The following is a 22740-nucleotide window of genomic DNA, read 5'->3' on the forward strand; positions in this document are numbered from 1 at the left end:
AATTCTTTATTTTCTCATTTGTTACAGCAGAAAATAAAAGGGCTTGGGGTCAGCCACAGTGGAGCATGCCCCGGAGCTTAAACATTATACTGGTCAATTGTAACACGGTTAAATTGAAGAAAGAGGCGATATAATACTTGTGTTGGACTTCCTCTGATGAAATGGCCATCTGAGGCTGATCAATTACCTCAATACACAGTATTTTTCTTTGCTAGGGGCAAGTGATGTTTAAAATGAATGCCTTTTCCACCCGTTTTAATCAGCAGTAACATGAGAAGCCCATTGCTGTAAGTAAGAGGGCAGAATTATCATTTTTATCCTTTTCTTTTCAGCCCCACTGTCATTGTGCCATGTCTGGAGGTGATCCTCTGAGGCCCATCCAGCCTAGAAAGATGAAGTTGATGTGTTTTAGATAGCTTTTAGAGAGATGTGGATAGAGGATGGAAATTGCATGCCAGGGGAAGCAAAATGAGCAATTTTTCCTCCCATTTCCCCTCCTCTCTTCATCCGATCTGTGCTTACTCATTCATGAAGGCTTTGTTGTGACATTCCATACGTTGGTGTGGAGATAAAAAATAGCACAAAATGCCAGTTGGCGGGAGAAAAAAACTCGGACTACATTATTGTGCAGGCTAACTGCATAGCAGAAGAAATACAGCTCTCTAATGTTATCAAAACACTATCACAAATATCAATATTTATTCACATTCTGACTGTATTCTAAGTGGCTGGTGTTGAGATATATTCTCAGTATAAAATATACAGCATCGACTTGACAGGGAGCACCGTACATATCCATGAACACATACTATTTGCATATGGTGTATGAATGCATACACCGTGCTTGCTTCTGTAGGAAACCTGATATTCTTTCGCACCAAATTCTCTCCTCTGAGCCAGGCAGGACCTTAAATAGAACAAATACATCAAGGGAGTAATAGTGAGTGAAATCAAGAAGCGCTTCATTAGCAATTCTTCATTTGTCATTAGCAACTACAAATGCGACCTGGGGCAACATGGTAATTACAGCTATTTTTATACATATATTTCAACAAGCCTCTAGTTCTAGATGGGTCTAGTGGTGTTGGATTCAAAAGAAAACACAAGTGGCTGTGTAGGTGTGGGTGAGTTGCTCTGTTATATGTTATATATTCTTGTAAATGCGATTCAGGAAGTGTAGTCTGAGTAACTTGTACATGAATTTGACGGATTATTAGACACAGAAAAACTACACTCTTCAATTTGGAAGACTATGGGAGGATTTTACACCTCTGTAAAGTTATCACAGATCAATAATTGTATCCTCCATGGCAGTTATTTGTGCCATAAACAATAAATTTACCCCATTTATGTTGCAAAATAATCCACCCGGAATGCAAAAAAGATTTGATTGGCCTATGGAATGCTTTGCCAGGTGACGATCCAGTGCATGGGATAAGTAATAGTCAGTGCCAGAGCATTTTATTTCAAAACCTTTTCTGTGATTGCCCCCATTTTCTAGCACCTCTTAGTATATTATGTGAGCTTTGAAATGTAAAACCAACATTATGTACAGTTTGACCCAGTCCAGTTACATGCATGGCTGGCAGCATCATCTTTATACTCAGACATAACAATTCCAGTAATAATCCAATTTCCAGTTTGGCTAATGATGGTAATAATTTTATGCTGCTGTGTCATCCTTTGCGTTACAGCTGGGAGGGTTGCTGGTGCCTTTTCTGTGCCTTTTACCCAGCCAGAGCGCGGCTCTGTTTCCCCCCTGCTGGACCAGACCCGCAGAGACTGGCTCTCAACAGGGTTCTTGATTTATGGGCCACTTTACAAGAAGGGCCTGGGGACGCAACACTCCTTGTCCAACGATATTGAATCTCAGCTGCCGAGCATGGAGATGTGGGTCGTCTGTTATAGTGTGAAAGCTTATTTGCATTGCGCTGTTAAGCTCTCAGTGGTAACTACAGGATGTCTGCTCACCTTAGCACTTAAGTTTATTTTTGCTTGCGGGGCTGTTTGGTCCAGACATGTAAGGGACATTTTTGGAGAAAAGGTGCAGTGAAGACAAATAGCTTTCACACTGACAGGGTTGTGGTTGTGCCTTCTTTTGCAATGTGGAACCCGTGAATATATACAGAACAGAAACGGAGTTACTTGGCAAGTGCAGGTTTGTGCACCTGCCTTATGAGGAGATGCATGCTTTGCTTTGTTTAGTTTAAATGTCAGCATAACAGCCATATTCTAATCAAATCATTTCAAAGCCACATGCTGCATATCCATCATTATCCTTAGAATTGTGCATTCATCAGTGATGAAAGCTGGGGTACTTTCAAGCAATGTACAGCCTCAACAGACAGATACATTGACTGTGCAATTTCAAGCACATTGTCAGTTGGAACAAAGACTTTGATTATTTGTTCAACGGCTTTGTTTGTTTTGTTGCTGTTGGCTGGATTGTGCATTTGCTCTGCTTTTGGCTCAAGTCGATTCTTCCTAGCGGTTGATTTGATAAGAAAAAATCAGCAAGATAAATGTTTTGCAGCCTTAATGATTATAGTTGCTGTAGGGTAGGCATTTATTAACTTGTGTTAATAATCTGACAATCCTCTTTCATTCCCCCTTAAATCAGCCCACAGTTCTGCTGCTTAGACAAGACAGTATATTCAGCTGAAGTGATTTGGCCAACTACAAAGACTGTCAGGGCATTATTTGTCATTTTTGTAGGCCTTTACCTTCTACATTTTTATGATTTAAGAACATTTATGTTAGACATTTTATCTGTCCCGTATTATGTCTCCCTGTAATCTATAAAACGCTGTAGTACTACAGGATCTCAACTATCCTGCTTCCTTTAAAGAGCAACCAAAAAAAAGACATATCCAATGAAATCTTTTCCTATTGTTATACTGTAAAATATGCAGTGTTTTTATACTTTCTTAAAGTCAGAGCTCCTTGAAGAACTCCGTCTTTGATGCTCTCCAGTGAATAGCATTAGCATACTGTAGAGTTAGCTAGAGACTCGTCAGTTCAGCAGCAGATCAGTCTCAGTGTCACAGATTTAAATTTAGGTGTTGAGTAAAAATGTGTGTTAGAGGTTGTGTGTGAAAGAGATAAAGGGAGAAATGCTCCAGCCTGTGAATACCTCATCGTTGCCATTGGAAGTCTCAACCTCGGCTTGATGAATTTTCATTTGCTTTAGCATTGGGAATGTTTCTGTGAAATACACCTACTGCTGCTATAGTTAGATGTATCGGATGTGTCATCCAGCAGCTACTGTAGCATGCTTCCTCTCGAGGTGAATCCTGTTTCAGACTTTGAACTCTGATCGTGTTTGAGGGTTTGATCAAGTGTTGGGGTGTGGGGGAATGCGCATGAGTTTAACTGACTTTCTGGATTCTGTTACACAAGTACCTTTGAGAAAGAGCTACTCCTACTGAAACGACACAGATCTTCTCACATAGCTGCTGCAAGAATGAAATACAAGTTGTTGGATGAGCCACATTTCTTCTTACGTCAGCGTAAGTGTGCAGTGGCTGTTCTGACAGTATAGAGGGATTAATTTTGCTTTAAAGTTGTGACAACAAATCAGTACTACAATATGTGCTACATGATCTGGGGAATTGATTGCCTGTGACGTGTTAACAAGAAAAGTGTGTGTTTGAGGCTGGTAGCATCCTTTCAACGAGTGCTAAATGATCTGCGATGTAGCAATAGGGCATAATCTTCAGTATCAATTTGGCAGCATGTGAATCATCACTGTGCTGTTTTGCTATAAATCCATATCCATCAGAGTTCATTTAAAACTTTCAGACAGTTTGAATAGCAGCTTCAGTGCCCATAGCAACTGTGAGTGAACAAACAACTCTTTGACAACCTTAATAATTGTCTGTGTTTTGAAAAATCAACATCTTTTAACAATGTAAAATTTGATCTGCGGATACGACAAATTGATTTAATCTTTTAAATCACATCCACACAGTTTTATAGGCAGTTATAGAGACAGTCAACTCAGTAATCAGTATGATGGAATGTAGTTATTTTGCATAAGAATCTACAGTTACCAGGATATTCCACAGTTATTTGCTTCTCTGTGTGTTTCAGTGCTCTGCTGCTTGGCACCATCTCATGATACTGCCTCTCATGGTTGCCTTCTCCTCGTCCTCTCTTCTTCTTCCTTTTCTAGCATTTATTCATCCTCTCTTCCCCTTTCACCTCTTCCTCTCTATGATTCCTGCAGGCTCTCCCCTCCATGCTATTAGCCCTGGTGCAGAATATCCAAAGAGAGCGCTCCGTTCATTTAATGTCATCCTTATTTCCCTGACAGCCAGGGAGGATAAAAAATCTAGTTAGCAGGCAGCTCAGGTAATGGGACTAAGATTTGGACGTGATTACAAAGACAGTTTGAATTTGTGTGCATGCACCTGTGTGTGCACATTTGTGTGTGTCTACAGAATTTTTTGAAAGTGGATTTTGTCAATCTGACTGGTCGCTAACAGGTCCCACGACCAAAAATATAATTTATATGTTATATACTGTATCTGCTATATTTCACATATAGAAAGCAGTTTGTCATTTCTATTCTACACAGCAAGTGAATCACAACAACAAAAGATTTCCTGAACCCAGAGGCACTGTGGTTCTTATTTTCAGATACATGATGTAGCCTAGCTATTCAGATGTTTTTTGTTGTTTTATTTTAGGTAAAATGTAAGTGATCATTGTGGTGATAATACTGTCTTCACGTGTTCCTCGTTAAGCCATTTACAACTTTGGAGGTCATGGTTATGACCATACAACTCGTGCTGAAGTTGTAATGAAACAGTACAAACAGGGGTCGCAAAATATTTTCATCCTCGCAAAGGGGTCGGACTGCCAGAAAGGTTGAAAACCCCTGTTATAGATGGTTAACTATTCGAACATCACGTTTTGACAAGCAATACAATAGCCAATTGTTAAAATATGTCACTAGGTAGCCTTAAACTCTTCTTGAAACAGTTTCTGTAATGACATGAACTTGTGTTGTCCTCTGTTGTATCCTCACCACACAGAGACAAATTAGCAATTGATGAAAATACACTATTGCAAAATGCCTTTCAGTGTTCCGTATACATCTGTTGATTGTCCTTTGCTTTGTGAAGTGTTGTTTTCTTACTGTTGCCAGGGAGGAAATGAACTGTGCGGAATGTGTGTTACACTAACTAACTAACTAACTAGAAGAAATGTGTTAAACGTGTTTAGAGACGTCGATTGCATTTGAGAAGCGTCCTCTTCTCTCTTCCTCTCTCACACACAACCTGCGTGCATGCCAAGAACATGGAGGCTTGTGGTTGCAGGGTTATTAGATAATCTAAAATGGAATAATTCAGTGAGGAGAGCACAGACTCGTGTGGGTGTGTGTGTGTGTGTGTGTGTGTGTGTGTGTGTGTGTGTGTGTGTCAGTGCGTCAGCCAAGGGTGTAAGGGCTTGAAAAGTGTTCCTCACAAATAGAAATGTTAATAACTCACCAAGCAGAGTACATATCAATTTTCCGACTGGAGGTAGGAGGAAGGGAGCAGAGGGGTGACATGGGGGAGAGGCGGTTAGAGATGGGGAGGTAATGACAGAGACATAGAGAGTGTACGTTCATACTGAGAGTGTTGCAGTGCTGATTATTTATTTCAGTTCCAATATGGATATTTGAGTCAAGGCATGTGACCCATAATGCTACTTTACACTGATTATATAAATTTAAAATATGATAAATAAAAATGTAGGCTAATTGTTGACATTTCTATAACTAGTCAGTGTCGTCATGTTAATAATTTAACAATTATGACACATATGACTGCATGCAGGAAGACAACACTGAACAAGAAGAAGAAGCAAAATGTCAGAGTTTTACACCTTAATTTAATCAAAACTCCAAGGCACCGACCTGAAATGTTTTCCAAACAAGACGGGAAAGTGTAGCCGCAAAAATGGATATCTGTTATTGCTTCTTGCTGTCAGTTCCCATTGGTATCAGATATGGGTAAAATGCTACAAAGATATAAACAGCCATCCAGAAACATCCGATATGAGCAGTGGTTAGAATTTAGCATGAGAGCCTTCATTGTGAACAGCCCGATTTTGCGGGGCCAACTTTGAACCCCCCAGAGTGTTCTCTTGCTCAACCCTCCTCAAAAGTAATTGAATTTTGGATGAATCCGCTAAGGAGGAAACACCGTCAGGGAGGGGAGAAAGTGGATGCTTGAGGAAAAAACAATCAAAGAGTGAGAGGCAGGTGACAGCCCCTTTTGGATGAGCTTTTCTTTAAAGAATGGCACACTATGAGATGCTTGACAGGATAAGCTTTCATTGTTGGGATTTCATATTTCTTTGGACATCCAGTATCCGTTCATTTGTTGAACGGGATAACTCTTCTCGCTTTTTTTCTGCTCTTTTGTGTTCCTGATCATATCTCTGACAGTTAGACAGCTGCACTGAATCTTTCACTTCTCACCAGCTAATAACCATGTGCCAAGAAGTAAGACGATAGCACCAATAATACATTGACACCCTTTTATGATTACTGAAAACGAATTGAGTGTTTGACCTTGATAAGCCCTTGAGTCGCTTGCTGGTTTAAACAGGTGGCCATCTTCTCAAATACACGCCATGGGCACTAGAAGCAGGGGATCAAAGATAAAACACATAGTCAAATTTAATATATGGAAAGCAGCCATCATGGAGACCAGTAGAGCCACGACAGGCTCCTGAGCACAATTAACAACCGCAGAGACATGTGGTGAGCAATTATGTATTACAAAAGCAAGAACGCCCGCATCAATACATGCGTGGCTGCCAGATTAGATCAACACCTTTTTATGCTTGCTTTGATCTCTTCAACAGAACCCGCTATTGAAGCAGCTTCCCCTTTCCTCAGAAGACCTGGAAACTTGTGAAGTGCAGTTGGCTTGAGAAAGGCCGTGCTGAGGGTGAATGTGAAGCTTACAGTGTACTAAGAACATGTGCCTAACATTTAGCTGATGTCTTAATCCCCATATTCGACACGTCCCTCTTGCAGGAAAGCTCCTCACGTGCCACAAAACACCGAATGTTGTCCTTCTACCTAAGAAGTCTGCAACGTCCTGCCTTGATGATTACCCACATGTGGCATCCAACCCCATTGTTATGAAGTGCTTTGAGAAGCTGGTTGTGCCATATGTCAAAGACTCCCAACTGGATTGCATTTGGTGCAGGATGTCATCTCCACTCAGCTCTCACGCCTTAAAAACAGGCCAAGACTGCTGATCTTGCCAAACAACAGTCAGACATAGGTGCCGGGTACTACCTTCTGTAATTGGACTCTGGCCTTCCTCACCAACAGACCACTGACAGTTTGGATTGGAAGAAACACCTTCACAAAATAGTGCTACTAAATACAAGCACTGTGTGCTCCAGGTTCCCTAGGGGGCTAATCAAAAGTATCCCGACTTCTTAGATGACAACCTGGCACCTCACAGGTGAGGGCCAAGATCTGCAGTGGATGGTGGAATCCACCCAGAACATCATCATTATCGTATCGTTGGCCGACAGAAAGATGAAGTACACGTGCACAGCCCCAAAGAACAGTTAAGGACATCATGTAGTCCAGCCGAAGTCTGTTCAACCCTGCTACTTGTCTGGCAGGAGATACAGAAAGATCCACAGCATACAGGGCAGGTTCTTCCCTCGGGCTGTAAAACTCCTGAATGCCACTTAAACTCCCCCACACCAAGACTCAAATGCCACTCATCTCACCTACCTCTGCTCTACATGTTCCACTTCTGACACTTAATTATATTGAACTAGAGCTGATACAATTAGTTGACAGAAAAGTAATCAGCAGTTATCCTGTTAACTTTGTGAGGATTTTTCTTCTTTCTTCTTTTCTGATAGTAAACTGTATCTCTTTTAGTTTTGGACTATAAAGAGACATTTGAAGACGTGACATTGGGCTTTAGAAAATTGTGAAGGGTATTTTCTACAATTTAATAGAACAAAATATTATTTTATAAGTTTATGAAAATATTCTGCAGATTTATCAATAATGAAAATAATCATTAGTTGCTCTTTTCATATCATAGGTTCATAAAAATAAGCCATGCAAGGCAATACATTTCACTGTTTATTGTAGCATATAGGTGTTGTTGCATAACTCTTTCTCTTTTCCTTTTGCGTAACCCATAATATTTTTCTAATATATTTGTAGTATGCCACAATGTACATTATACAGCCATATGGCAGTCTTAAAAAAATGCCATTGTAACAATTAATTACACTTTTTTGCATCTGTTTTTTCTTTACTCAAGCTTTGTATTTTGCAGCTGCTCACTAATTATCAATGTTGGCGGGAGAAATAACAGTGAAATCAGTGTCCTTGGAAACAGCTTTGTAACCCCGCTTCTAGAGCCATTCCCCTGTCATGGGCTGCACACAAGCTTGAAGCAAAGCACTACTTTATGTTTTAAAGTGTGATTCTCAAATATATGTAATCCCATAATCCACAATCTTTGCTCTCGGCACACATGCAGGCATAGTGAACCATCAGTGTACCCAACAGAAGATGACTTACTCTGTTTGCTCATCAGTATAGTCAGCATCAACACAAAATTAATTACCCTGTATCGCAAGAGCACGTTTTTAACCTTTTCAGTGATAATAAGTGTTTGCTTTGATGTCTAGCAGTCCAGGATATCACTGTGAGCTGGAGGGAGACTGAGCAGAACAGTTTTTGAACACAGAGGAAACGACTGAATCACTAAAGAAAGAGACCACAGCTTTTGTGCTAATGTTGCAGACTTGCGCCCACCATGGAAAACTAATTAAAAAGATAAGATTTTTGTGTGGTTGCGTGTAGCATTTCAGAGGTGGCATTAGTTGCAGGAAGCAAGGGCTGACCACAATAGGCCTTTGACGAGGAGAACACTGTAGTGTCGCCATCTTTGGCTGCTGGCCAGTTTCGCATGCCTCTCTGAGTGTCTCGAGGGTTAGTGTGGCTTTTCAGGGTTTCCCGTCAAAGGCTTTCTGATGCAGCTTTGTTGAATCTATGTGAAGCATCTTTGTCGTGACTGAAATGCCAATGGAAGGACCCTTGTAGCCTTCATGGACGTCTTGTCAAGCCGTAGCAAAGATGAAACTTTAGCCTGTAGCAAAGAGATGAATTATTAGCCAAAAAGAAGAATTAGTCATTTACACTTCCATGTAACTGTACAATGTATCACTGATAAATTCTATTAGTTGCATGGAAAATCTGAATAAAAATCTTTTAATGAACTTAAGATCAGTTCTATTAATTATTATATTATAAGACCTTTTATAGCCCTTTTTTTGTCAAAGTGTATCCCCAGTCCGGGCAGATGGTATGCATTATTATGAGATAAAGCACATGATTCTTATTTTTTCAGCCTTGATTTTTTTTTTCTTAATGCCTACTTATACTAGCCATTACTAGGAAATGGCTTTACATAGTTGGTGAAGCATTGAACTATTTATTCCAAGGCTGACAAAGATATTGTCAATACAAAATTATATTTTAAAGCTTGCATTACCCTAAAATATGAATAAATGGTGTATATTTCAATCATTGGAATGTGGCTATGGTATAAGCTAGATCAGGGGTCGGCAACCTTTAACACCGAAAGAGCCATTTGAACTCGGTTTCCACGGAAAAGAAAACACTGGGAGCCGCAAATACTTTCTGACATCTAAAATGAAAAAACCCCGCATTTATTTTAAAAAAAAACAAAAAACAACAACTTCCCTTTCATGCTTCGGGGTTCACCCCAGCCATACACTTATTATTGCTTTGAACATTTTGAACATTTTGAATTCTTGAAAAAATAATAACAATGTCTTAATGTCTCTTTCAAATAAATTAAAAAGCTGAACTTAAAATATCCATGTAGCAAACAAAAGCAAAAAATGCCGTGAGCCGTCATCCTTATAGTATCGCCTTTGGGCTTTCAGAGCATGTAGCGGAGCCTTGACCTGAATTTAAAAAATAAATAGAGAAAAAAAACACTGTGTTACTAAACAATGAAAAATAAATATTTGCAAAATATCTGCATAAATATTTATTTTACCTGGTTAATGGGACTTCTGCTCCTGAACCTCTGCGCACAGTGTCTGCAAATCGGGGCTGTACGAAGTCACTTTCATCTTTACGCAGGACTGTAAGCTGTCATCTGTGAAGCGTGAGCGGTGTTTGTTTTTAATGTAGTTCATGGTAGAGAATAGCTGCTCACATACATATGTGGATCCGAAGATGGACAGGACTCCAAAGGCGAAAAAAGAACTAACACAAATAAAATACACTTCAATTAAATACTTAGTTTTTTTTTTTGTTTTAGTAATTTATTTTTCCAAGCCACTCGGAGCCGCAGTATAAGGATGAAAGAGCCGCATGCGTCTCCAGAGCCGCGGGTTGCTGACCCCTGAGCTAGATAAACCACTTAAACCTGTGCTGTTATGAGATATAACACATTACAACACATTATTTTTCGATAACTGCACGGTTATGGTCATGGATTAACATGTACTTAAAACTGTGAATGGACAGATCAAAAACAAGCTTTTATTTTGATGTTCAATGTTTTCAGTGAGCCTTACCAACAATTAAGTTTTGGGACCAACAACGTGTTACTTGAACACATTAAATAAACATATTTTTGGCAAAGATCCCTTACTGGAGGTACCATTTCTAAATTAGGCTTCTGACTTAGTGTGTTTGACTGTCATCAACTGAAATGTCACTTTATTCCCATTATTCTCATCAATAGTGTCATTACCATCTACAATTTTGGTAGTTCCTGGGATATTAAGCCATATTTTGGATTGGATCCACCATCACAGACTAGCTTTCTTGTATGAAAAGCTGTGTATTAACAGAGAGATCTAAGTGGGCACCTGATTGTGATATCATGTTGGTTGGGAGAGTATAATCATTAATTGCAGCCATATATTGAACTATTTGAGTGTTTACAGGTAGTTCCTCTTTTCATATCATAGGTTCATAAACAATGGGCCAGGCAGGGCAATACATTTCACTGTTTAAGCAAGGCAAGGCAAGTTTATTTGTATAGCACATTTCAGCAACAAGGTAATTCAAAGAGCTTTGAAGTTTATTGTAGCATATAGGTATTGTTGCATAACTCTTTCTCTTTTCCTTTTGCGTAACCCATAATATCTTGCTAATATATTTGTAGTATGCCACAATGTCCATTATACAGCCATATGGCAGTCTTAAAAAATGCCATTGTAACAATTAATTACACTTTTTTGCATCTGTTTTTTCTTTGCTCAAGCTTTGTATTTTGCAGCTGCTCACTAATTATCAATGTTGGCGGGAGAAATAACAGTGAAATCAGTGTCCTTGGAAACAGCTTTGTAACCCCGCTTCTAGAGCCATCCCCCTGATCTAAGTGGGCACCTGATTATGTCATGTTGGTTGGGAGAGAAGTTGGGCTAGTGTTGTAGGTTGTTGACAAAGAGGCAGACAAACACTTTGGAGAACAGGATTTGCAGATAGGGGTGTTGGATTTTTTCCAGCTGACCTTAGGTCTTGTAAAAGTTCTGTAATTATTGGCTCAGAACATTGCTTGCATAGCTTTGATCCAGCTTTTCTGGCCAGAATAATTATCTCTTGGGTTTATTTTCTGTTTTTAGTGCATTCATTGTATTCACAGCCTTTTTCTGTACGGAATAATAACTCAGGATTTTGTTTCCTTGTAGGACTGGTAAAAAAATGAAAGCTCCCATTCCTCTTCTGATCCTGCTTCATGCTGTTGTGGTCCATTGCCTGAAAGTGGTGTCAAAGAGAGGCTCAGGTAAGTCTTGTCTTTTTACCGCAACTGCTGTATCTTTCTTTTGTTCTAATGATAGAACCAATTGGGCACATGCTCAGTACTATTTATTTTACTTAGAGTATCCCATATTTTAACAGCTACATTAATTGCTGCAGGTTTGATTCCCTGGCACCTGCCAAGATTTCAAGGCTGTTTTCTTTGCTTGAAAGCACAAATTGTATTTCAGTCAACAGCAGAGGGATCACATGGCCTTGTGCTGTTGTACTTAGAGACCCCAACCAGTCATGATGAAAAACAGGGCTGTCCTGTTATTTAACAGCTTGATTTTTATGTACACTCAGTTATTTAATTTGAGGTTCTGTGAGCGATGGTGGAATATTACATTGTTGATCTTTGCAGATGAATTGCACGGTATAATCTTGTTTTAATTAGTTGTAGAAGATAATAAGAACACAGGCTTGCTTATTCTTTAAAGGTTTGCAACATACCTCTTAATTACACAATGAGAGATCACATACACTTTGTCAGTTATGATGCACATACTCGGGTGCTCTGTTATTGTGTAAAGTTGGTCTCATGATGAATCCGTTGATTCTTTATTATCTCATTAGCTTAAATCTCTTTTTTAACAGTGTAGACTAGAGATTTTTAAATTCTTTCTTTAAATGTGTATTTCCATGCTATTTGCCCTAATTAATTGTTTTCATAAAAGCACCAAAAAAGAGGTGAGACAATGATCTTGATTCAGTGATTCCTCAAATCATTCCCCTAGGTGTGAAGGTTAATTGTGAGTGTGTAAGTGAATGGATTAATGAATGAAATGAGGATTTCAGTGAGTTACTTTCTGGATCGGTGAAGTACTTTGCATCTAAGGATGGGGCTGTGGACTTTGTAGGAATATAAGTATTTACATGTTTATGGCACTAAAACCTTATGCCTCTCCATACTAAGAAAATATTACTTTCTACAAGAGGATAGATGCAAGCTAGTGGGACAATCCCCATTGGCTAAAATGAAACATAAAGAAAATATTTTGCAATCCAGAGGTAGCTTGTGTCTGGGTTTTTACCCATGCATATTAGACACAGGTGCAGGAATGGCCCAAGGCTCATCAAAAGGTTTTTTGCTTTTCCAGCAGAAGTCCCTACGGGCTATCTCCTCAGATGCTTTCACGAGCCATTGCCTGGGGCAAGGATTTGAAACGTGTCCACTGATAAATGAACACCCCATCTGAGCCAGACCTCCGTCCTTTGTTCCTTCTCTTTTAGGTTGTACGGCTTTATTAGAGGCCATGCTGGTTGCAAGTTAGGGCACCATTGTAAAAAGGATTCTGGGCAATGAAAGCCAGTTTGAAATTGCATTGCTTTCATTTTTATGGAATGGGAAGAAACAGCGGGGGCGGGAAGGTGAGTATCCTGGTATCATAGCAGGTATATTTTCAAAGAAATGTTTGTGGGGAGTTTTTTTATTGATGAGATAAAACTTGTGTGGTTCATTTGGTCATATTTTTATTTTAGATTGGATCAAATCAGGCATATAATCTCATTTAAAACACAGAAAACCTCTTGGCACTACTTACATGTGGTGTACTCCATTGTGAACGGCTGTAAAGGTTTTACTTATAATGTTTGGCTCTGATATGGAAAATACAAATACATTTGTGTCTTAAAAGTCTTGCTTTTATCTACATTTTCATCAGGAAATATGTGGGGATTGAGCTGAAATTGATCAAACAGATTACTGCCTGAATCTCTAATAAGACAAACCAAGCTGCTATAAAAATGTATTGTCTTTTGTATGCACCTTTTATTAAAAGAAATTAACTGTAGACAAACAAACCTGTAAGTGTCAGCCCATTAAAGGAAATTAAATGACTTGATGGACTCCCTCAGGGACAATGAGCCCACTATCTTCCTCGCTTTCCCTTTTCACTGGGATCGCACTTACACACAAACAAGCACTCAAACTCCAGAAACCCCTGCACAGTGCTGCATGTGCACCACTATTATCTGTAGATGATTAAATTCAAAACACTCGTCTTTGAGTAATGCTTTGTCTGCATTTGTGCTCAGGGTGTAACAGTGCAAAAACATACAATGCATATCTGCCATACTAATTCTCAGCATGTTTAAGTAGAAGAAATGTATCCATTTGTCCTCTGCTGTCGTTCCTCTTTGTTAGAATGCTGATATGGCCTGAATGGTTGGGTGAACAGAATAATTGCATATATTTTTGCTTAATACAGCACATCAAGGCAGATGTTGAAATAAAACCACTCTTCGATGCTTCTACATAGTTGTTATACCATCAGTCAGTGATGTTCAATCTGTTATGTACAAGTTATTCCAGGAGTTATTTTGTGTTTGAACTCTGTGTCATTTATTTGATGTGAAGCACCTTGTGGCTGCATTGCATTCTGGTTTGTCAAAGCTACTGTCCGTGTAGAAACTGGCCTTTATGATCAGTTTCTGACCTTTTCAGTGCAGAACAATGAATGTAGAAATAATCTCCTGGCTCTTTCATAACGATTAAATATACCAGAAATAGATCTGATTTAATGTAGCTCTAAGACATTTTCTGTACACTGTATGCACCTGTGTGACACTATGATTGCTATGTGTGACTAGTCATCAGTGTAATAAGCAAAATACATCACAAAATTCACCCAGAAATGCATAGATCTACCATTACAAAGTTTTAAACTCAGTTTACTGTTTACAGCAGGGACTTGCTGCTTGTAAACCAGCAGCTGTTTGTGGTCATTTCCACGACAGTTAGAATGCACAAAGGAGTTTAACAGATTTGGTGCGATGGAAGAGGTCTAAAGATTAGAGAAGAGGGCTCGCCCCATCTTTGTGCAAAAATCTGCATGGGAAAAGTGAACGAGGGACACAACTACTGTCAAATTGGCCTTCAGCAAGACACTAAACAATGGTTTGCTTCTTTCTGTAGAGCAACACTAGAACCCTTTGGTTGTACATGGCAGCTCCGTCTTATTAGAATGTTATGAATGCACTGTAAGGCTTGCAGTTTTCCTGGAAAAGAACAAGGTGGTCAGCAAAGAGAGATGCTAATATGATGATTAAGATATTTTCACCCTTTAAATATTGAAATAAGTACAACTGACTAATGAAACCGTAGGGTCACAGGCTGCTGACATTTAAAACTGAAAAACTACTAGAAAATTATATAAATGTTGTTAGGTTAGCATATGACAGCTTTTGACAAACATTGAGTGATTAGGACACTTTTTATAAGTAAATTATATCTCTTTCTGGATTTGAGTGATTCATGGACAAAGACTTGCTTTGTTGGCCAATTTCTATTATACTTGCTGTCCTTGTTTTTTTTGGAAAAAAGGTCCCATCTCTGAAAAAATGCTGTGGTTCTGTTATTTTCTTAAAGACACACAATCAGCTCCCTTGTTTGCTACTTGTGCCCTACTATACAATAGCTGTTTGGAAGAGCAGTGTGAGAAATCCCTATGAGTGCCTGTTGGGTTGCTTGGCAGTGAGCTGAAAAGAGCAGAATCCTCCTTCTGTGCACCACACAGCTGCATTTTATTTGATATGAAACAGAAACTCGAGAGTTCATGTAAGGTCTCACTTTAGACTCTCTGAAGTAATAACTATGCATTTATTCTTTTTCTCACCTCTGAACATGGATTACAATCAGAGTGAGAAGGAGCTTCGGAGGTTACAGAGGATGACTTTTGGCAGACCTGAATACAGAATAGAAAAAAAAGGACATACACACACATTGCAAAAGTGACTGAACAGAATATTTCCTAAATTCTGTAGCAGCTTTTTAAAATATATCATGAGAATCACCATTCATCTGCATTTCATTACACCGTGAACCCTGCTTTGTCTTATCTTTGATAGTCAGTTTTACTCCTCACAGCCTCCCGTACTTCCCAGGCATCAGGAGTTTCTGTTATCCCCAGGGGTTTACTGTGATGCTGCATGTCTTTTGATGACATACTTGCTGTTTTGAGGATTGGCCTTTTTGTTACAGTGACCACAAGGCCAACATTTTAGATCTTGAATGTAACTGTTTTTCTTTTCTGGATAAAACTTGCATAATATTCTGTGAATTTCCTCTTGTGAGTCCACGCTGGGTTTATTTATACCATTCATTAGACTTGAGAAAACAGAAAGTTTCTGTTGTACGTCCCAGATCAACACAGAAGTTAAACCATTCTAAAAATATGCAGTCAAGAGTTTTGTATTGTTCATGGTTGATTTTTAATGAGGCAAATCAGGGACAGCATCACTGTCAGTCACCAGCCATTTATCCCTGTGGACACTGCAGGCACAGGAGCTCCCATCTATTCAGATTAATCACACAAACAGGAAGCTCTTCAGCCTTTTTGTTCGGTTGCCCCAACATTACATACCTTCCACAGTGTGTATTCACTAAAAGTTACCCCTTAACAAAACTGTTAACACATCCCCCCAGCAAACACTGATGACAGTAGTAGATCTACAATCATATCTCTTGACGTTGATTGAGACATATTTGGCCTTTCTTCTCCCCTCTGCTTTACAGTCATTACTCCCCATTTCTTCACCAGACATTGATGAGTCCCCAGACAAATGATGCTTACCTTTCCACAGTCTCCCAGTAATTCCAGCAATATATTATCCATAACACTCACTCACAGTGAATGCATCATTCTGTTGTTCATGCATATGTAAAAAGCCGGTCTCCGACATGTGTTCCCATTTAGAAATGGAATACAGAATCCCTTCTCTGCTTCTAGTTTCTATTAAGGATGGTCCGAGGGCCCGGCGTGTCACTCTGATGAAGAGTAGTTGTAAATAAAACACGCCACGGCAACAAGACCTTGGTTCCCATTAGAGAGCAGCCGCTCATCATCCGTCTCTCCCCGTGTATTTATCTACTGCCGCTACAGTAGGTCCACAACATATTTTTTTCCCCTCTCTTCGCCGACTACTTCTTTCCACTCTTGCTGGAGGAAGAATCAAGGACATCCTGACAGTCACTTAAATTTACAGTCGTTACACCCATCGCAACGCACAACTCTGGGAGGATGTCAACATTAATACGTCAGTTAAAGGATAGAATCTTCCCCTCACATTAATGGTGCTTCTCGCAATTTGGCCAATAATAAGGCTTCTCTTAATTGGACAAGACAGTGATTCCTAACAGGGGATGTCAGCGCACAGCACAAATTCAATTATGGCAAGCCACTTGACTTTGTAATTGATATTAAAGGACGTTAAATATAGCAGCAAGCTGTCAGCAAGAACTTTGATGGAGAGAAGGGCCACAGCAGTAGCAACCCTTTCCACTGTCAATTTTTTACCCATGAAATCTACTGAATGTCAGATCATTCTTGCACAAGTAATAAAAATGGCATTAATAGTAATATAGAAGTGGCATCAGAACAACTATGAACCACTTCAGGTTATCACTGATAACAGCTTGGGATGTAAAGGCCTGAAATTGAGTTAAAAAAAAATTTCTTAAACAAATCCAGGAAATCCTTGGAAACTACAGCTAAGATTGAAATCTGAAACACAAGCTCCCTCTTCGTCTCTCTCTCTCTCTCTCTCTCTCTCTCTCTCTCTCTCTCTCTCTCTCTCTCTCTCTGTCTCTCTTTCCATCACACACACATGCATAGGCACACATCCGTAATATCCGCGGTTCATCTTCCCTCGGTCAATACCACATACCTGCCACAAATGTTGAATGATTGCCTCCACTGCACCGCCCGTTCATTGCGGGGGAGATTGATCACACACATGATATTAGAAATGAAATGGCTTGCCACATGGAGGTGTTTTCCCTCCCGCTGCTCAACAAGTGTGCCAGATATAGGCCTCTTGACAACTGGGGTTATGGCTATGGATATGGTTATTTGTTGGGGACACATGCCAAAGTCCTCCGTGCGTGATGGTTGACGATCAATCGCCTGATTTATGAACAGAATAGTCTCTCTGTGGCCTGTTTCCTGACCTGCAATAATGTTACAACACCACAGCAATTGAGAAAAATGCCAGGAAAGGGTGAAGGGGGCTGCAGCTCAGTGAAGATCCAGTGTGTAGCTGTAGGTTGTGTTTAAAGCTCAAATGCACTGCAATATGTGTGGATCAAAGATGTATCTGGTTATGGCTATTTTTATTTATTTGATGCTTTTGGGTATTTAAAAAAATGTCACCCACAGGCGTCTGAAGCCTATGGGATGATTGGATTTGGGTTTACTGAAATCCAGATTTGGGATATGGGGTGGACGTGGGTGGAGCTAATAAGGGCAGACAGCTGTCAGTCAAGCAGATGTGCACCTCTTTTTGCCTTCATATGTCTGTAATGAAACAATAATGTTTAAAATCACAGAAGATATCAAGTCAAGTTACTCTTTAACCTTTGGTCTTAGTGATTGCTGCTTACAGTATTTTAAAGCCAGTTCTTTTGTATGATTTAATGCTTTCTATTTGTCACCACTGAAAAAAGCTTTTTTTTTCAGTCAGAGATGCAACAAAACACACAACGTTGCTCACTCAGAAGTGTCGGTCACTGATATCTGTGTTTTGAACGACACTTAGTGAACTTGAGTACATTTTTACTTTGGTTGGTTCAACAAAAATGTATATTTTATCTGCCTCCTTTTATAGCATTACAACTTATTTACTCCTAATAGTAGTAGTAGTTATTGTTGTTGTAAATACAGTTCAGAAAGCTGCTTTCAGTAAGTCATTGAATGTCTCACCTTTTGACTTTAGTTTTCTTAAACGTTGAGTTGAAAACTAAGGGGTTAAATTTTGAAATGTATACAGATTCTGTGAGTGAAATACTTCACTTTTCTTCCCACCTTCCTGTGTTGTCCTTTCCTCTATCTGTTCATTGTCTTGGAACCTCAACAGTCTGCAGGCCTTTAATATTAAATACAATATACTGCATTATCTCCACTTTTAATATTTCTTTCTGAAAGATAATAGCGTTCACTTCAGGCTCCCTTTGCAAATTATGCAGCCCACTTTGGCAGCCAGGGCATTTGGTACCAATTTGAGAGATTATATGTGTGGATGATAATGAGCTTTAGTCCGAAAGAGGATTTAAACATGGAGAAGGCTGGCCACTGCTTAATTTAAGAAAATCTGGCTCTCAGGTTTAAGGAAGAGGACTTTGGGGGAAATAAAACTCCCCAAAGAAAAACAAGAAAGAAAAACAGAGAAAATGAAAAGTAAATAAGTAACATTTGTAATAAGTTTAGGGCAATATGGCCATAAACAGTAATGGTACCGGAAATTGCTTTAATTCCCCTTGACTGCTTGGCTCTCACAAAGCTGAGCGGTGGAGTAGTCTCTCAGTACTATGCAAATCGCCTGGAGGCGGCGATGGGACTGTACCCAAAAATATCACACATTTTAACCTGGGGCTGCACTGCATGATTAATCCATATGGTAACTCCCCCTCACTCTGCGTCGCTATTTGCCTGTATGTATCTGTCTGTCTGACAATCATAGCACAATTCTTACGTATTTATGTTTATGTATGTCATTTCCCGCTTCTGTCAGTGAGATGGTGAGAGTGAGATGGCAGTTTTTCTTTTTAGTTCCTCTCAAAAATAAAAATCCTTCATCTCAATGGCCCTGCTGTCCCTTCTGATTTCTCTGCCCTGTCTTTACGTTACCGTCTTTACGCTTCACCTAACATTTCTCCTCAACCTCCCGTGCGTAGAAAGTGATGGTTATTGCTTCCATTGATTGGCGACTTTCTCCTGGAGGCCAGAGAGGACAGATGGATGTCTCACAGAATAATTAAAGCAGTACACTGATGCCTAATCCCATAATCATTATTAGACTTCAACTGTTTTAAACCAAGAGGCTGTTTTACCAAAAACCTGACCTATTTTATTCACGTAGGAACACCTTTTTGCATCTGTGATTTTTGCCTAATATGTAGACTGGAGACCAAATTCTATGCTCCCCCTTTAAATTACACGCCTGCAATATCTGTTTTGAGTGGAGTGAGATTGGGTTAAATGATCACATCCCTCCTTTATAAAAAGGTCTATCTTGAGTGAGCTGACCCTCCTCCTGTTAAAAAGACAAGTACTGAGGGTTTTTTTCTCTGTCATTTCTGGAAATCAAGACACACTGGTGATTTGATTTCTACTTGTCTCAATCTTTGCAGTCTCTGACACATTCGATTCTTTTTTTTTTTTTCTCCCAGTGTTGCGACCCTTGGAGTACATTGGTTTTCTATTGATTGAAGCGCTAACTTTGTTTTGGGCTGATGCAACTTAGTTAAGTTTGATTTTTAAGGGGGTTTCATTAATTTGCATGGCAACACTGTCTCTTGTCATTTTCCAATTTTATCAGCGTCTATAATTGGCCCCATTCTCTCCCTGCTGGTAACAGGGATACAGGGATTTCACAAAAAAAGTATGTTTCTGAGTCTTTTTGCTGATATTTGCATGCAGAATTACATTTCAGATAAATAGACAAAAAGCATGCATATATATGTATATATATATTGTTTGTTTGTTTGTTTCAAGGATCATTTCTATTGATTGATTACTGCAGTGTTTTGTTGCCATAACAATGTATAGATATATATCAGTTTCGGTAGGTTGATTGGAAAAGCATGTTTGTATTTGTTAAGGTGATGGGCTGAAAGATTTTTCCACAAACTGAGAGTAAGGGAATGGAAGTACCCTAAAGTGCACATGCCTTTATTATCTAATTAAATCAAGTGTTGACTCAACAGGAAGGAGCCTCAACACTAACATTCATTTAATTTGGATTACTAAGTCAACTTTGTTACCTTTTAAAGAATCCAGTTTGAATCTGTTTTTCAGCAGTGATTTGCAGTGTTATAGATCTTGTAATACTGGAATAGATCTTGTAATAGAAAAAAACAGACTGACCTTAGTCAAAGGCAACGTTTATACCTGGTATTAACATGCAATCTGTGTCTGTTATTCAACTAGGTAAAAAACATACGACGAAGCATGTCCAGGTTTCTCAAGCTAAAAACAGCCCCGTCCTTGACAGCTGCATACAGGAGCCTCTCAAGGGGCTTCTTCTCTGGCTCAGATTACCTTCGGACAGTATAATTAAGACAGTTAAATCAAGTGCTTCCGGCTGTCACTGTCTGTCATGTGACCTTTGCATTGCATGTCATAACTTGTTTCCCTTGACCTGAGACGCACCAGGTTTGTCCACAAGTCTGCCTACCTAATAAAATCTGACCACAGTGGAGGCAGACACTAGATAACGAGAACACTTATTAATGCAGACATTATTTTCCACATACCGTATTCAGACACAGATGTTAATACCAGGCATATATAAGGGTCTATGCCATGTTCACATGAGCATATGTTGTCAATCAAAGTAATGATTAGCAGGAAAACTGTAGGATGAGATGACTCATTTTCTATTCCCCCAGCTGACCTTGTAAACCAATTATTTGCTTCAGATGATTGATGATGTCACTGGATGGGAAGTTTGTGGCCTTTTCCTGCCTTCAGTGTCGCCGTTGTGAAAGAAACTGCATGTGCGGTTTTTAATTAGCCTCCTCTGCACAATGAGGCTGTGGTCGCTTGAGAGGTGAAGTTTTGTTAATGCAGGAAGTCTCCCAACAACGTAGCATTTGATGAGGCTGTCAAGCTCTCTCGCGTCAGCCAGGCACTCAGCGTGTGGCCTTTTTCAATGCTCCTTTATTGGAAAGTTTGAACACATCCTCTCTCACTGTGTTCATTCCCTGTTCAGTCTCCCCATAGCTCAATGACAGCTAAGAACAAAAAAAAAACACTACTCTCTTGTTCTCTTTGTACATTTCCTTTCCTTTGGTTTATCCTTTTTTTCCCCCAGTCTTTTTTTAGTCAAACTAGGAATGGTCAAAGCACAATCAACCTATTTCTGCAACAAGCAGAGGCACACTGAATCCTTACAGGTCTCAAGGGAGTCCCGCCAAGTTTGGGGCTTTTCAGTTTTCTTTTTTTTTCTTTTGCAAGGGAGAAAGGATGTAAGCTTGCTTGCCGAGGAGTACGCCTTTGTTGGTTGCAGGAGACTGACGCACTGCAGGAGTTTTGGAAACAAACCAGGTTGACTCTATTCTCCAGGCTCTGGCTGCTTTTCTTACCACTGTTCTGAAGATACAAGCAGGTCCCATTCAAATCCTACTGCTTAGCATTTTTATTATAATTAGCAGGGAATTACCTGGTATTCCCCCCATTGAAAAGTATGTAATTTTATCCCAAGCTAAAGCACCTATTGTTTGGGGAGAGAAGTGCTGCTTTAATTAAGATGGACCAAATTTGCTTTTAAAAATCCACTCTCTTCAAAATTCTGCACAACTGTTCCCTGTAAGCATGCCTTGTAATTTCATTTGGCACGATTTACAGTGAAGTTCCGTCACATATTTCCCTGCCATGTTTATTGCTTGCGTTTGATGTGGCACATAGTTGAAATATTTAAGACCTCTTATTTATGTTCCTCCTGGGCCCAAAAAATGGTAGAAGATGGCAGTTGATTTCCCTGCAGTGCAGTGATCAATAAATTCTACATATCAATTAAGTTCCACTGTCATCTCCAAGGCCTCTCCTAGGGATAAGCCTCTCCCTGATCTCCCAAAGGACCAATCACAGGGCCGCGTGGACCTGCACAGCCTCCCCCACAGCTCCTCTGCGTTCATGAAAACAAACATGTTCATCTACAGAGGTGCTGCAATAGAATTGTATGTTTTTCAGTGAAGCAAGAGGCCGGCATCATCATCTGTAATTTTCAAGAAACATCTTTCTTCTCTTATTTCTTTTTATATGACATATGGCAGCTCTGTAAATGTGAAAAGTTCTCGGCTGTGGATCAAATAGCAATTAATTGTTTTTACAGCCCCAGTAGCCTTATAAAAATATTAGATTCTGTTAACTTGAAATGTAAATAAAAGAAAATGAGAAAATGGCAGA

The 22740-nt window shown here is 39.5% G+C and overlaps 1 protein-coding gene across 4 annotated transcripts in view; it reads left to right on the plus strand.

The window, feature by feature from the left end:
* LOC119902272 (interleukin-1 receptor accessory protein-like 1) overlaps nucleotides 1-22740 on the plus strand; it is a 246266-nt gene that overhangs the window by 5814 nt on the left and 217712 nt on the right. For all 4 annotated transcript variants that reach the window (XM_038718369.1, XM_038718386.1, XM_038718377.1 and 1 more), the window contains exon 2: nucleotides 11725-11819. In XM_038718369.1, coding sequence (XP_038574297.1) covers nucleotides 11738-11819 — 82 coding nt within the window. In that variant the 5' untranslated portion in view covers nucleotides 11725-11737. The remainder of the gene's footprint in view (nucleotides 1-11724; nucleotides 11820-22740) is intronic.

This window comes from Micropterus salmoides, unplaced genomic scaffold (assembly GCF_014851395.1).
Source record: "Micropterus salmoides isolate LMB-PRFRI ecotype aquatic unplaced genomic scaffold, ASM1485139v1 Ms_hic_scaffold_1, whole genome shotgun sequence".
Taxonomy (NCBI): Eukaryota; Metazoa; Chordata; class Actinopteri; order Centrarchiformes; family Centrarchidae; genus Micropterus; species Micropterus salmoides.